Source organism: Berghia stephanieae, chromosome 9, assembly GCF_034508935.2.
Source record: "Berghia stephanieae isolate SIO BIC M18660-M18661 chromosome 9, UCSD_Bste_1.3, whole genome shotgun sequence".
NCBI classification, from domain to species: Eukaryota; Metazoa; Mollusca; class Gastropoda; order Nudibranchia; family Aeolidiidae; genus Berghia; species Berghia stephanieae.
The window spans coordinates 38,097,270-38,114,769 of record NC_088368.1 but is presented as its reverse complement, the minus strand read 5'-3'; the positions used below and the strand labels follow the sequence as shown (position 1 = coordinate 38,114,769).

At 37.4% G+C, this 17,500-nt stretch overlaps 1 protein-coding gene across 2 annotated transcripts in view; it reads right to left on the bottom strand.

The window, feature by feature from the left end:
• Positions 1 to 10,597, bottom strand: part of LOC144979377 (uncharacterized) — a 12,574-nt gene extending 1,977 nt beyond the window's left edge. Inside the window, exons 1-4 of one of the 2 annotated variants that reach the window (XM_078926026.1) lie at positions 10,528 to 10,597; positions 7,988 to 8,070; positions 5,256 to 5,415; positions 2,721 to 2,794 (exon numbers count right to left, since the gene is read on the bottom strand). In XM_078926026.1, coding sequence (XP_078782152.1) covers positions 2,721 to 2,794; positions 5,256 to 5,415; positions 7,988 to 8,056 — 303 coding nt within the window. In that variant the 5' untranslated portion in view covers positions 8,057 to 8,070; positions 10,528 to 10,597. The remainder of the gene's footprint in view (positions 1 to 2,720; positions 2,795 to 5,255; positions 5,416 to 7,987; positions 8,071 to 10,527) is intronic. The other variant, XM_078926027.1, reaches the window with a different exon arrangement.
• Between the last annotated feature and the right edge of the window lie 6,903 nt (positions 10,598 to 17,500).

Here is a 17,500-nt window from a genome sequence, read left to right as displayed (position 1 = left end):
CGGAGTATTTTCTATAAGGTTTCCCGGTCCACGCTGTCAAACGCTTTTTCATAATCAACGAAGTTGATGTATAACGGGGAATTCCACTCCAAGGATTGCTCAACTATGATGCGTAGGGTTGCAATTTGGTCGACACATGATCTATTCCTGCGGAAGCCAGCCTGTTGGTCGCGAAGGAGGGGGTCAACAGCACTTTTAATTCTCTCCAAGATTATTCTATTAAAGACTTTTCCTGGCACTGACAGAAGCGTTATTCCTCGGTAGTTGTTCCAATTGCTGAGGCAATTTGACGAGGTACCCTTCCTTCCACTCTGTTGGTACTTCTTCTTCCTCCCAGATCTTCTTGAAGAGAGGATAAAGCATTTCTGTGGTCGTTTTTAAGTCCGTCTTTAAAGCTTCTGCGGGAATTGTGTCTGGCCTAGCTGCCTTGCCATTCTTCAATAGTTTGATGGCGTTCCTGATCTCTTCTTTAGTCTGGTGTCTACAGTTGATGTCAAGGTCTGTATCAGCTGGGTTGATATTTGGGGCGTTCGACGGAGCTGGTCTGTTCAGAAGCTCTTCAAAGTGAAGAGCCCATCTATTTAGTTGCTGTTCCTTTCCCAGGATGGTGTTTCCTTCTTTGTCTTTGACTGGTCGCTCGGGCCTGTTGCTTTTCCCCGACAGTTTCTTTTATATGTCATACAGCTGTTTCATGTTGTTGCCGACTGCTGCTTTCTCTGCTTCTTTCGCCAGGCTGTCAATGTATTCGCGCTTATCTGTTCTTGCACTCCTCTTAACTTCTCTATTGGCTTCTGTGAAGTCTTTCTGTGCCTTTGCCTTTGTGGCTCTTGTCCGGCAATTATTTATGACTGCCTTCTTTTGCTTCCTTGTCTGGCTCTTTTGCCGTGTTTTGGCTGAAATCCATTCCTTATGGTGGTGTCTCATCGGCCCAAGCACTTCCTGACAGGTTGTCTTGTGTCCTTCTTTCACTTTCTGCCAACCATCTTCCACATTGCTCTCTTCCAAAAACTGATCTTTCTTCTGCCCTGACTGGGTCCAACGGGTCTCACTGATTCCAAGCAGTGTGAGGCAGTCTTCAAACACCTCTGCATTGACCCCAGAATGATAATCTCTACCTTCTAGATGATGCAGAATAGAAAAGAATGGTATGGCATTCTTCTAGATACCCAGTATCTTCACAACCTGCAAGAATATCAATGATCCTCAGTCCAGAATCATGAGTCTTTTTCTACCCGAATTATCTGACGTCCATTCCTTTGTCGGATGTATGTTTTCGTTCACCCAGTTCCCTCCATCTTTGGATGATATCCATATCAAAGTTGTTTTGGATCCTTTTCCTATCACGTCGTTCCACACTGGTGATCTCTCCGTCGTATTTCCATAATCATCTTCTCGGGGTTGATTGTGAAATTCCAGTTCCATAGCGTCCTCTGTGATGGCTTATCGATAGATACAAGTAGATTTATTTTCGCAGATGTACGAGAGTGTCGTATCGTATCGTATAGTTTAAAAGCGTATATGTTTTAAAAGGCTTTGAATGCTCTGCGAAACGTCCGTGCATAGATACAACTTTTCAAAGTTATATAAACAGCATTCATTGTGATTATTACAATATTATATTATAATCAGTATTTCAAATTATTTAAAACTAGAGATTTCATATCGGTAATTGCGACAGGATGTAGGTAATAAGCAATATATCATAAATTCAAAAGTTAAGGCAAACTAGATAAGTTGTAAGTTTATAGCAGTTAAAGCGAATTGTTTTTATTGGGAAATAAGTTTGACGTGGACTCATAATCACTAGTCGGAACTACGTGTCAACACGAGATTTTTAGGAAAAATGATGAATTTATCTCATACTTTGTGGTGCGTAACTTGTTTACATTTTTTACAGTGTAAAATCTCGAATTATATGTCAGTTGTTTTAAAGTAGTTTTATAGGTCTTAAAGAAGTAAACTTTTTTGATATGGCATCAACACGGTCCAAAATATATATTCAGTTAAGACAAATTGATTCAAAGATTGAAACAAATTTTTACAACTTATGATAGAGGGAGAGCTGAGAAAAGAAACAACAGAAAAACACGCGCCATTAATAAAAAAAATCTGATTATAATTGATACTTCATTTTTAAACATTCTAATTGTAGTGAAATTTAACACTTGATAAGTCACAGATTATTATTGTAAACTTCATATCATTACAAGTTACTATTTTAGGGAGAGGGGTAGAATAATTTACGATTCTTTCATCTCTTTATATTTATTAAATGAGTTCTTTATATCGTGCCCAATAACCCAACGAGCTCGAGAGTGTGTGTTATTGCACGATAAAAAAATAACGAGTTTAATACATACAAAGAAATGAAAGACTACATTTATTCTACAAGTTAGATTATTAGATATTTTGTAACCAAATGGTATGGTACTAGTAATTCTATTCACCATAAATTGTATCTTTCTCCTTCTGCTTGAATGACAATTTGACCCAACGTTGGATTTGTATTCATGCGCACCAAAATACTATTTATAATTACCAATCAGCTGTCTTTTACACTATATTTAGCACAATTGAAATGTGCGAAAATATTCTGCAATCGTTGAATAAAATGTTTTATTCAACGCGTTCAAAGCATTATTCAAAGATCACACTTTTACTAAGAAATGATAGGGTTTTCCATTGGGAGGGCTGGAATATCAACATATAGAGATGCTTACATATGAATCTGAAGTGCATTCTGTAGACGGTACAAGTTCCTGACAAAACTTGAGGTGATATGTGATGTCTTCTGCTGAAAGAATAATGAAAATTTTTCTACTTGAGGCTCCAAGGAAAAAAATAACGATAAGTATTGAAATGTAGGATTCAATGTAATAAATGACGAGGAGATGAAAGAGACTGGAAAGACATGGAATGAAATGAAGTGGCTGGCCCAGGACAGAGATGCCTGGAGGAACTTGTTGGCGCCTTATGCTCCACCAAGGAAACAAGAGGATAAGAGAATAATGTTGTCCAGGAGTTGTATTGTAAAGCGCTTTGAGCACGTTTTGTGGATATCTAAATGCTGATGTAAAGTTGACCAGGAGCATTATTGTAAAGCGCTTTGAGCACGTTTTGTGGATATCTAAATGCTGATGTAAAGTTGACCAGGAGCATTATTGTAAAGCGCTTTGAGCACGTTTTGTGGATATCTAAATGCTGATGTAAAGTTGACCAGGAGCATTATTGTAAAGCGCTTTGAGCACGTTTTGTGGATATCTAAATGCTGATGTAAAGTTGACCAGGAGCATTATTGTAAAGCGCTTTGAGCACGTTTTGTGGATATCTAAATGCTGATGTAAAGTTGACCAGGAGCATTATTGTAAAGCGCTTTGAGCACGTTTTGTGGATATCTAAATGCTTATGTTTCTTTTTCTTTTTACCTTGTCTTCTACTGATTCATACACACCTTTTCAAACTTCTTCTTCTTCTTCTTCTTCTTCTTCTTCTTCTTCTTCTTCTTCTTCTTCTTCTTCTTCTTCTTCTTCTTCTTCTCTCATTCTTCTTCTTCTTCTTCCTTTTCTTCATCATCATCATCATCATCATCATCATCATCATCATCATCATCATCATCATCATCATCATCATCATCATCATCATCTTCTTTCTTCTTCTTTCTTCTTCTTCTTCTTCTTCTTTCTTCCTTTTCTTCATCATCATCATCATCATCATCATCATCATCATCATCATCATCATCATCCATCTTCTTCTTTCTTCTTTCTTTTTCTTCTTCTTCTTCTTCTTCTTCTTCTTTCTTCTTCTCTATCTTCATCATCATCTCATCACTCCTCTCTTTCTCCTTCTTCTTATTCTCTTCATCTTCCTCATCATCATCATCATCATCATCATCTCATCATCTCTCTCATCTTCTTCTTCCTTCTTTCTTCTTCTTCTTCTTCTTCTTCTCTTCTTCTTCTTCTTCTTCTTTTCTTCATCATCATTCATCATCATCATCATCATCATCATCATCATCTTCATCTCTCTTCTTCTCTTCTCTTCTTCTTCTTCTTCTTTCTTCTTTTCTTCTTCTCTTCTTCTCTTCTTTCTTTTCTCTCTTTTCTCATCATCATCATCATCATTTATCATCATCATCATCATCATCTCTTCTTCTCTTCTTCTTCTTCTTCTTCTCTTCTTCTTCTTCTTCTTCTTCTTCTTCCTCTTCTTCATTCTTCTCTTCTTCTTCTTCTTCTTTTCTCTTCTTTCTTCTCTCTCTCTCATCATCATCATCTCATATCATATATCATCATCATCATTCTTTCTTCTTCTTTCTTCTTTTCTTCTTCTTCTTCTCTTCTCTTCTTTTCACAATATCTTCTCAGCATCATCATATCATCTTCTTCACTTGTTCTTCTTCTTTTCTTCTTCTTTCTTCTCCTTGATTCAATTGTGAGTCTTCGCTCTTCTTCATTCACTCTCATCAAATTCGCTTAAAGATGTCATTTGTCAGGCCGTTCTTACAATCGTCCGTTACCCATCAACATTTATTTTTGACGTCCTTTGATTTTGTAAATGAATAAAGAAAATGAAAGTAATTTCCTTTTATTCACCTCCCCAGGGAAAATTGTCTTTAGGGTTATCCACTCCGGGAATTACTGGAGAATACCGGGCGTTTAGCGCAAGCAGCGCGGAAAGTGAGATAGGAAAAGATAGACTTTAATTGTCTAGGTCCACCACGGGTATGCGAATAGTACCGGGCGAGCAAGATCGTACGCAAGTGAGCACGGCGTTGACTGTATAGATAGACAACGAGGTTGGACGTCAAATGGTGTACTTTTTTGACATGCACATAGTATCTACTGAAACTGTATTCAGGTTATAATAGGAACAAGTTTTGAGTACTTGGTCTCGTATTTTCTTTTGGAATGTTTATGAGTATTCTACCAAACGTAATATGGAGTGCTATGGGATTGTTGGAATTACAACGAAAGTAGTGATGTGTAGGTTCGTTAACTCAGCATGGCAATGGCAAGAATTACGTAAACAAATAGAAAAATGTAAGGCATTATGGATCGTGAAAATATAACGAAAAGTGAAAATAGACTTGTTATCCAATTATAAAAAATTTAATATTGATTTGTTGTGATCGATAGGGTTATGTATCTACAGGGTCCGAAACGTCCAATGTCTGTTTTGTTCCCATACGAGCTTCTTAGCCAAGCGCATACTATCTACAATAATGATATTCCTATGACTTTTCACATTGTACTCACCATCCGAGGGGACTCGTCTGGACAAGACTCTAGTCGGATCGTCCCAGGCGTCTCCGCATTCTCTTGAACCAGAGCAAGTACAGAGTGCTACCTCATAGCTCTCGCCTCCCGCTACTGTCTTCATGCGACAGGGCTTGCTCGATCGCGTACACTGTGGGAGCTGAAGACAAACGTAATTATAGATGGAACGAAATTGACGTCACTCAGCTCTTTGTTGTTGGTACAGAACTGAGCAAGGGTCTAAGAAATATGCCAGACAAAACAAGAAAGAAAAATATAAGAAATAAAAAAAAAACATCCCCAAAAAATCAGTCGACCTCGACTGGGGCTCGAACCTTAGACCTTCTGGCGCCTTTCATACACACTTGTTCAATTCTTTATCTAACAGCTTAATTTCTTTGTTATTGTTCTTTTGACAGTCATTTTTATGAATAGTTTTCACTAAATTCTATCAATTAGACTATTGATGATGTGTGCTTAGGTTTTGTGTGGCTATGTGGTCTAGTGGTATGACACTCGCTTTCAGATCGGAAGGTCCTGGGTTCGAGCCTCGCCTGGCGCATTGTCGAGCCCTTGGAAAAGGCTCTTTACTCACTTTCTCTCACCGTACTCCGGTGTAAAATGAGTACCTCCGGTCAGGTACTCATTTTAAAAATTGTAATAATATCGCCGCGCCTAACAGGCGTCATATCCCGTCCTACATGTTAAGTGTTGTTGTTGGTCAGAGACCCCTTGTAAAGCGCTTTGAGCACGTTTAGTGGATATTGCGCTATATAAATGCTCTATCATTTATTCACTACATTCTGTCAGCCGGATTAAACGTACCAACCAAAAAACTGTGTGTGACCTTGACCGTTTATATTCTGTTCATTTACTAAGAACTACTCATAAAATGTTGACTAAAAACAATACCATGTGAAGTCAATTTCGTTCCTTCTATATCCGGCTGGCGGATGTTGTGAGCTAAATGCATAGCTTCAATAACTTTCGATTCAAGAGAGAGAGAGAGAGAGAGAGAGAGAGAGAGAGAGAGAGAGAGAGAGAGAGAGAGAGAACACCGAACTTACTACAACCTTTAGGAAATAAATCAATATATAAATATGAGTCTTCCCTATTGGCCTTTTGGGCTATATGGTCCAATGGTTTGACACTAAATTTCGGACCGGAAGGTCCTGGGTTCGAATCCCGCTCTGAACGCCGCACAGGTGAGTCCACGAAAAAGACTCTTTAGTCACACTCTCTCACCGTACGCAGGAATATAATGAGTGCTTGGCCATTTACAACTAATGGCCATCATCTCTAGTCACACATGCTGTTGGATTGAATGGACCCTTTGTAAAGTGAGTTGAGCATGTTTAGTGGATATTGCGCTATATAAATGCCAATTAACAGAAACAAAACTTGAGGCATCCCTAGTCCTTTGTAAATTAACGTAATGATAGAGGCATCCCTCGTCCTTTGTAAATAAACGTAATGATAGAAGCATCCCTCGTCCTTTGTGAATAAACGTAATGATAGAGGCATCCCTAGTCCTTTGTAAGTAAACGTAATGATAGAGGCATCCCTAGTCCTTTGTAAATAAACGTAATGATAGAGGCATCCCTAGTCCTTTGTAAATAAACGTAATGATAGAGGCATCCCTAGTCCTTTGTAAATAAACGTAATGATAGAGGCATCCCTAGTCCTTTGTAAATAAACGTAATGATAGAGGCATCCCTAGTCCTTTGTAAATAAACGTAATGATAGAGGCATCCCTAGTCCTTTGTAAATAAACGTAATGATAGAGGCATCCCTAGTCCTTTGTAAATAAACGTAATGATAGAGGCATCCCTAGTCCTTTGTAAATAAACGTAATGATAGTGGCATCCCTAGTCCTTTGTAAATAAACGTAATGATAGATGCATCCCTAGTCCATTGTAAATAAACGTAATGATAGAGGCATCCCTAGTCCTTTGTAAATAAACGTAATGATAGAGGCATCCCTAGTCCTTTCTAAATAAACGTAATGATAGAGGCATCCCTAGTCCTTTGTAAATAAACGTAATGATAGTGGCATCCCTAGTCCTTTGTAAATAAACGTAATGATAGAGGCATCCCTAGTCCATTGTAAATAAACGTAATGATAGAGGCATCCCTAGTCCTTTGTAAATAAACGTAATGATAGAGGCATCCCTAGTCCTTTGTAAATAAACGTAATGATAGAGGCATCCCTAGTCCTTTGTAAATAAACGTAATGATAGAGGCATCCCTAGTCCTTTGTAAATAAACGTAATGATAGTGGCATCCCTAGTCCTTTGTAAATAAACGTAATGATAGAGGCATCCCTAGTCCTTTGTAAATAAACGTAATGATAGAGGCATCCCTAGTCCTTTGTAAATAAACGTAATGATAGAGGCATCGCTAGTCCTTTGTAAATAAACGTAATGATAGAGGCATCGCTAGTCCTTTGTAAATAAACGTAATGATAGAGGCATCCCTAGTCCTTTGTAAATAAACGTAATGATAGAAAATGAAGTGAGTAGAAAAGTGGCAAAAGACAAGAGAGAATAAAAATGTCGCGGCGATGGGGGCTCGAACCCACGACCTTGCTGATACAACTTTGCCCGAATGAAATGGAATTCTGTAATACTTGACTAGTTGTGGGACTGATTTAGACAATAATTACAAAGCGTATTGAGCATGAGGATTTTTGTGTATATTTATTGAATATAATAATCTTAAATAATTCTCACCCAAGACTCAACCTGTGCTGTATGAAGGGCAGCCACTATTAACACGCCAACACTGACTAGCTGATACATTGTCAGTTGTTAATCTGTTGATAACAACAAAAGATGAAGTGAGTAGGAAAGTGCCAGAAGACAATAGAGAATAAAACATTTTCGCGGCGGTGATGGGGGTTTGAACCCGCGACCTTACTGGTACGACAACTCCGCATGGCCGGTGAGAGCGTGACTCTACCGTATGAGCTATCCACGATCCCAAAAAAGATCGTCTCTAACCATAGTCATTATTAGAGCTCTCTCTCACCGACTACTTCAGATCGCGGGTCCAACCTCGGCGAAGTTAGTTGGCCAGCAATTAAGCTTAATAGCCAATATTCTCAGCACAAACATATTGTTAATCTGCTGTAGCTGACAGAAACCAATCTAATAATCTAAAGAGGAAATGTTACAAAATTAAACCTCGATTTACATAATAATACAAACAATCTTATGGGGTATGGGGTTGTTTTGAGTGTGCGGATGTAATGTGTGTGTGTGTGTGTGTGTGTGTGTGTGTGTGTAGGTGGGTTGGTGGATGGATGGATAGGTGTCTGAGTGTAACTTGGAAATAACACTCAAATCTTTTCCAATATTAAATACTCTACTTAAATGTGTGGAGCACTTTTCAGGACTACAGGACTGATAAACACTAATCCATAGAAGTATATTGGGTGCGAGAAAAAAAACCCGGAAAAGTTTAGAAGACCGCAGCCATCAGAATATATATTACACTAGTCTGAAATTTTACAACATTCAAGTCCATTTATTACAATTTGTGTACACAAATTTTCCCCAAAAAAATATATTGAACAGTTTTAATTCCACGATTGTCCCTTGATTGGACGTCACCGGCGAAAAAGTTAATAGAGAGAGAACGTCATGTGCGCATGCGTCTTTCGTCCTCGCTTCCTGTGAAAGCGACATAAGACACTTCACCGAAAGCGAGGACGAGAGAGACGCATGCGCAAAACCATATAGACGTTCTCTCTGTAAGGTGACGTCCAATCAAGGGACGCTACTCTTCCGCTAATCTCATTCCCTATAGAATACTTTGAACGTAATTCTCAAAATTTGATGTAATCTTTCAATCCCTCATTTTGCTGTATGGCTGATGCAAGGCCTTTCTTCCCATGATCCAATTTACTTATTAATGTCTTGAATATTCATCGTCATAGCTTGTCGCTCCAACACCGAAACGACTCCACAGCATCCGGGGAGCAGACTCTTAGGTCATGGTTTGTGCAGCTTGGCACGTCCTGGCATTCTCTAAGGATGTGCTCCATCGTCTGTTCTGGGCATCCGCATGTACACACACACAAAATATGCCTTTTCCGCCACATCATAAGATATCGTCGCCTAGGCATTCCACGAAGGAATATAGATAATTAATCAAACAAGATGTCTGATGTCAACAGGAATCACCCATGTTGTCCAAGTGAACAAATTGGGGGTTAATAATCTTGCTCAAGGAAAAAAAACGAAAGTGCCTGAAGCGGGGCTCGAACCCGGGTCCTTCCACTCGGCCTCTTCGCCCCCCCCCCCCCCACCCATATTGTACACAAGCTTCTTTAATAGTGAGCCTATCCCATGCGTTTAGAATTGACTCTGTGTGTATAACGTTATAACATCCTTATTAACCATCAATGACCAAATGCTGTTGCCCATGGGATTCAAGTTAGGGTACAGTGGAGGTTATTCATATTTGGAAACAAATCGGATACGGTTTCTGCTCGTACTGATAAGCTAAAAACTTATACCAGACTTTGTCCCGATGGGTCATTTGTTTTTCAACTGCTTACACTAGTAAAGTTACACTGCTCAAACAAGAAACATGTTTTGGAAACGTAAGCTTAACTGCTGGCCAACTAACTTTGCGGGGTTGTGTGTGTTGGGCCCGCGATCTCAAATAGTCGGGAAGAGAGAGAGAGAGAGAGAGAGAGAGAGAGAGAGAGAGAGAGAGAGAGAGAGAGAGAGAGCTCTAATAATGACAAGGGTTACAGACGATCTTTTTTGGGATCCTGGACACCTCATACGGTAGAGTTACGTTCTTCCCGGCCAGGCAAAGTTGTCGTACCAGTAAGGTCGCGGGTTCAAACCCCTATCACCACCGCGAAATTGTGATTCTCTATTGTCTTCTGGCACTTTCCTACTCACTTCATCTCTTGTTGTTATCAACATAAGTGCCTGCTCCACTCACTTTTTCTAAACAAAATTGTAGAAGTTGATCATAATTATAATTGAAATATTTTACAAATATTTCCTTTATCAAAAAGTTGAGCACCATTAATTCATGTTTTTGGGGGGTTTTATTTTGGTATTTATAGCAATATATATATATATTATATATATTATATTATATATATATATATATATAATATATATATAATATATATATATATATATATATAATATATATATATTAATTTTATACAAATATAATATTGAGTACCAATAACACGAAAAATGAGATGTACATACGTGTACAAATGTCCGCAGGAAGTACTTACTAATCAACTGCAAACCGGAACCACTTCAACAAACAACAACAGACAACAAACCAAACTCATCTAACACACATAAATTTACTCAACTGTTCTCAATGCTGGCTTTAACACAATACAATAAAAGTCTGATAATGATGGTGTTTTGACGGCATAACGATAACAGTTGATTTATGCCGTATATCAACAAGACTGCCAGATAATCAAAGTTCCTCATGGCCAATTTCGACTTCAAATGTAGCCAAATAGAACCTCGTGCGGTCAAACATAACTAACACTCTGGTCATAATCTTCATTAACTTACAGATAGAACGAAATTGACGTCACTCAGGTATTTGTTATTGTTTTTTGCCATAAGTGTTTATGAGTAATTCGCACAAAACTTTATTAATCAGACTTTAAACGTTCAAGGTTTTGCATTATGTTGTGTGTTGGTCCGTTATATTGCCGGGTTTCAATGATTGTGCGTGTCTTAGCCAAGAGCACAGCATCCATTGGTTATACTATTGAATACAACTGACGTGTTTTCTTTTGGTGGTCTAGCCTATTAGTCTGACGTATTTCTTATTATTATCACTGTCAGGCTATGAGTTTACGAAGGTGACGCTTTGACTCATTGGTTTTGATCAACAACAAAATCGGATAAGGAAAAAACTACTCGTATTATGATTGAAAAGATGTGTGCGCTTGGCTAAGAAGCTCACAAAATTGCAAACTATGTCTAACCGTAATCGATTATAGTCTGGTTAACACAGTTTAGCGAGAATCACTCATAAACGCGGATGGCAAAAAACAATAACAATGACCCGATTGACTTCATTCTATCTATATTCATAAAGATTAACAATTGAAAAACGATTACCTGTGGCCAAAATTAATCAAATTGGCCACGGTTGTGGCCATCTGGCAACCCTGAATGAACCTGTCTTGAAGGATGTCATGTCACGAAGGTTTTGATTTTTCACCGGATGTTTCACCCAATCGTCTAGAGAGCAGTTCAACCGTTTGGTTGTTTTTTAACTTCGGATTAAACTTAATGGACTTTTTAAATTAAAAAAATAATAATCATTGAAGTTGTCTTTATCTCGTGCGCCAGCTGGTATGCCAATTATTTTTAGGAAATCATATTTTAAAAAAATATAACGAAAATACAAAACTAAAAACAAACCAGTAGTCCTTCATAGCCGGGGTTTATACCGGTTTCTATGAACAAAACAATAGCATTTACTTGCTACTCTTTGGATAGAACGCTAGTTCTAAATGCAAGATAACGGAAGCTATTTTTAAAGAAAAAATTTTGAGATCAATTTTATTAGAAAATATTTGATAGACTAAAATCGGTTTAAATCATATTAGCTTATTTTTCCATGGTACGAGATCACCAAATTTGCTTATTTCCTCCAACAACGTTGTTTCACCAATCTGTTGGTAATTTGGTCGATTCTTCAGGGAGGTATTCTGTATAGTAGAATGCAGAAGGAATGCTGTCGTATTCAGTTGAGATTCCAACCAATTTCCCTTAAACCTATATTGATAGATCGAAATTGACGTCACTCGGGTCTTTGTTATTATTTTTTGCCATCCACGTTTATAAGTAATTCTCACTTAGCTGTATTAATCAGACTATAAACGTTCATGGTTACACATAGTTTTGTTTGTGTGTTGGTCCGTTATACTCCGGATGGCAATGTTGTGAGCTCCTTAGCCAAGCACATACTATATATATATATGTTTGTGTGTGTGTGTGTGTGTGTGTGTGTGTGTGTTTAGAGGGTTAACATGGTTCCGTACAGTAAATGTTAAATTTTTGCGGACGAGAACAGAATTACTGGCAAATCTAAAAATTATAAAACTATTTTTTACATATTGAGACAAGAAAAACGTGCCAAGCTTTTTAAAGTAAGGGTAATAGCTTTCAACAGTCGTGACGTCACTTCCCTCATAATGACGCATAGTAACTTAGTAACTGGTTCTAAACTATCGGAACAATGATGGACGTCCTTACGAAATATTTCTCCGACGAGCATAAAAATGTATCCAAAGGAAAAAAAAACATCAAATTCTGATAATGTTTTGACTTTTTATACATTCTGATCACATGACGTGTGAAAACGTTCTAGCCAGCACGAAGAATAAAAAAATACATATTTTTATTGGTTTAGAACCAAGCTGCTGGTTGCTTGGCGGACGTGACTCCTATTCAAACACATGTTGAGTCAAGTGTGTGATGATTGTGTACACACTGGATAATTGCGTTCACAATTGGATTCAGTAGTCTGATGTCACGCCGCCTGGCAACGGCGGCCATCATGGTTCTAAACAAAGAAAATCAATACTTTTTATTCTTCATGCTGGCTAGAACTTTTCATATGTCTTGTGATCAGAATGTGTAAAAATCAAAACATGATCAGATTTAAGGGGTTATCCTTTGGATACACTTTTATGCTCACAGGAGAAATATTTCATAAGGGTGTCCGCCATTGAATTTATTGAACGCAAGAGCGAAAGTGGTGCACGAGGGATGTAAATGTGAGTGTGATGGGTGGAAGAATTGATGGAGTCGCGTTACATTTGTACATTGTTGTTGTTTTTGTTGTTTTCAACCACGAGCTATTTCTACATGTATAGGTACGGTGCGCTTGGATAAGAAACTCACAACCATGCCATCCGGAAGTATACGACACACAAAACTCTGTGTAACCATGAACGTTTATAGTCTGATTAATAGAGTTATGTGAGAATTAGTCATAAACGTGGATGACAAAAAGCAATAACAAAGACCCGAGTGGCGTCAATTTCATTCTATCTATTTCTATATGCATATGTGTGTCTAGAAATGGCGGTAAGATTGACAAATATTTAAACCATCAGCTAGGTCCTCATGCTCGGTTCTTAATTTGACCTTGACCTTGGGAATCGTCTTTTGGCTGCCCTACGCACCACTCAGAGAATATAAATATAAATAAATAAATAAAATTCCCTTTTTTCATCCCCAAGGGGAAATTTGTCTTTAGGGTCTGTCCGAAGGGAAGACTGGAATAACCCAGGCGTCAACAGCAATACAACGCCGCAAATTGAGCTAGGGCGAGATGACTTCCACAAGACCACACAGAGCAGGGGCGGGTGATAGATCTCGGTCCATTTCGGGTACGAAGCAAAGACCGTACCGCTGAGCCACGCTTTCTTAAAGGAAGGGTAATTCGAACACCTGTTGATAATTGCCTACACACTTAATTTATTTGTGCGGCTATGTGGTCTTGTGGTATGACACTCGCTTTCGGATCGGAAGGTCCTGGGTTCGAGCCTCGCTCTGCGCATAGTTGAGTCCTTGGAGAAGGCTCTTTACCCACATTCTCTCACCGTACTCAGGTGTAAAATGAGTACCTGGCCGTTAACAGCGTTGTCTCTGTTCGGAAAATGTTAATATCGCCTAACAGGCGTCAGGTCTAGTTCTACATGTTACGTATTGCTGTTAGCGAGGTACCCCTTGTAAAGCGCTTTGAGCACATTTAGTGGATATTGCGCTATTAAAAAATCTCATAAAAAAAAAAAAATTCTATTGAACGCAAGAGCGAAAGTGGTGTACGAGGGATGTAAATGTGAGTGTGATGGATGTGAAAATAGATGAAGACGGATTAGATTTGTACATTCGTGTTGATGTTGTTGTTAACGTTTTAAGTCACAAGTTATTTCTACATGTATATTTGTGTCTAGAAATGGCGGTAAAATGGACAAATAGGGAATGAGATTAGCGGAAGAGTAGCGTCCCTTGATTGGACGTCACCCATAGTCTGTGACGTCACCGGCCGAAAAGCTATTAGAGAGAGAACGTCATGTTGGTTGTGCGCATGCGTCTCTCTGAGGACGAGAGAGACGCATGCGCACAACGAACATGACGTTCTCTCTCTAATAGCTTTTCCGCCGGTGACGTCACAGACTATGGGTGACGCCCAATCAAGGGACGCTACTCTTCCGCTAATCTCATTCCCTATACTTAAAGCATCTGCTACGTCCTAATGCTCGATTCTGAAGTTGACCTTGACCTTGGGAATCGATAATTTGTGGTAGTTGCGTGCGAAGATGAATCATCTTATTTATTCTAAAGGGTCATTTCCCTTTTTTTTGGTAAGAAATTACTTTTGTAAGGGTTGATTTGTAAAAAGTTTGGTGATTTAGCATAAAAATATATTTCTACCAGAGTATAATAATAATAAATCTTTGTCTAAATATTTTAAATTGTCAATTGTGATGGTTTTGTGGTTTTGTATTCATAGTATGCTACTGTTGGTGTTTTGTTTGAATGGATTTGATGCCAGTAGTGCATTTGTAATCTTGTACTCTTGGCTCTGTTTTCGTTAGTCATGGTCGTTTTATGATTGCTATACATATATCTGGTTTGGAATAGCCGTTCCGTGCTGCCTGTGTATTGTGTCGTAGTGTTGTTTGTTGATTATGATAGCTTTATAGATGATGGCCTTTTTCTTATTAAGATTAGACGTAAAATAGATATTGTATTGGGAAAGGGGTTCGAATTGGCACAATGTCCGGATTGGAACACCTCACCCTATTTGTTTTCTATGACAATGTCTCTACACCTACTGGTCGAACTGCCATCCGCGCACCAAACGGTACTGGAGTTGAACGAGTTCATGTTTGTTACGTTCTCTTGGGTTTTTCCTATTTGCTTTTCACGTTCAATACAACCTTGTTTAATAAATACAATCTTATGTAATCATTTTTCCTTGCACACTTACATATGTATCTTTGGTGCAATCTGGAGCAGGCTTGAACGTTTGACAAAACTTCATCTGATTTTCCACCTCATAAACTGAAAGAAAGAGCAAGAGTTATAATTATTCTTGAACGGTTATGGTTTGTTAAATAATGTGACTTTAGTGAGAACAAATCATCCAAGAGATGATCTCAAAAATTATTATATAAAAGAACAGAGCAGCGCCAACGGGAAGTAGAACTCGTGACGTCTTCCGGTTCAAAACACATTGGAAGTGTGGAACAATGCATAGTTAATGAATAGGTGACAAGGTGATATAACTACAAGGGCAGGCTGATATATATATATATATATATATATATATATATATATATATATATATATATATATATATATATATATATATATACGTTTTTTAAAAATAACTTCATTTGTTTTAATTACAAACATACAACATGAAGAGAAAGTTTTGACTCTCAGCTACGTACCGTACCATATATTTTTCCTCATAACAAGCATGGCTCACGATATATTTTACACCAGATGTTATATTATAGTGTTAGATTCACATCTCAAATATTTTAAACGATGGTTTATAATTTATCACGATTAAAATCAATCGTATAAATGATTTAAGAGATCAATCTAACTATACAAAAAGGTTCTCTATCTATGTAAAACGAAACTTTGAGATTAAAACAGAACATATGTTTGTGACCGCTGCCATAAATCACAAGAATTTTCATTAATGTAGAACTGAAGATCGTCTTGATAGCAGTTCGACAGCTCGTTTGATTTTAACTTCCAATGTAACTAATGGGATTTTTGAATAGGATTTTTTTTCAAACTCATTTAATCAAGATTAGTGTCAATAGACTGTTAATTATCTTAAGGATATCTCATAGTAGTAGTAGTAGCGTATGGCTACACCTCTAAATTATGTTTGTCGATCCATGATGTCAGGTCATCTCCGGCTTCAAAGATCTTTTCGTACTCCCCTTCTTATTTTGTTACTGGGATATCTCATGACAAATTGTTTTAAAATAAGATTAAATTAATAAATGAAAGACTTTTTAAAGCAATCTTAAAATCCATTTTAATAGAATATATTTGTTAGACTATAACAGGCTAAAATATATTTTTAGAAATGTTATTGGTATAATCGTTCCTTGGCATTCTTTTTCTTGTTATTGCTGTTGTTGTTGTTGTTGTTTTGTTGTTGTTGTCGTTGTTGTTGTTGTAATTGTTGTTGTGGTCATTGGTTTGGTTGCATGTTTTGATCTTGCTATTATTGTTGTTGTTGTTGTTGTCATTGTTGTTTATATTAATTTTATTGTTGTTGTTGTTGTTTTTGTTGTAGTAGTCATTGTTGTTGTTGTTGCTGTGGTTGTTGTTTTTGTTGTTATTGATGTTATCATTGGTTTTGTTGTTGTCATTGCTGGATTTGTTGTCATTGTCCTTGTTGTTAAGATTGTTGTTGTTGTCTATTTTCTTGTCATCGTCGTTGCTGTTATTGTTATTGTTGTTGTTGTCATTGTTGTTGTTTTTGTTGCTTTTACTGTAGTCATTGTTGTTGTCGCTGTTGATGTTGTTGTCTTTGTCGTTTTATCGTTGTTGTGGTTGTCATTATTGTTGTTGCTTCTATTATTGTTGTTGTTGTTGTTGCTGTTGTTGTTGTTGGTGGTGGTGGTGGTGGTGGTGTTATTGTTGTTGCTTTTGTTTTTATTGTTGTTGTTGTTGTTGTTGGTGGTGGTGTTATTGTTGTTGCTTTTGTTTTTATTGTTGTTGTTGTTGTTGTAATGTTGTTGCTTTTGTTCTAATCATTGTTGTTGTTGTTGTTGTGGTTGTCATAGTTGTTGTTATTGCTATTATGGTTGTTGTTGCTTTTGTTGTTTTCATTGTTGTTGTTGTTGTGATACTTATTGCTATTGTTGTTGTTACTGTTGTTTTAATTATCATTCTTATATTTTTTTATTGTCATTGTTGTATTTGGTGTCATTTTCCTTGCTGCTTTTGTGTTGTTGTTGTCTTTGTAGAAGTTGTTATTGTTGTTGTTATTGTTGTTGTTGTAAATGTCAATTTTGTAGTTATTGCTGTTGATATTCTTGTTGTTGATTTTGTTGTTGCCATTGTTGTTGTTTTTGTTGCTGTAGTTGAAGTTGTTGTCAATGTTGTTATGATCATTGCTGTTGTTGTTGTCATTGTTGTGTTGTAGCTTTTGTTGTTGTTGTTGTTGTTGTTGCTGCT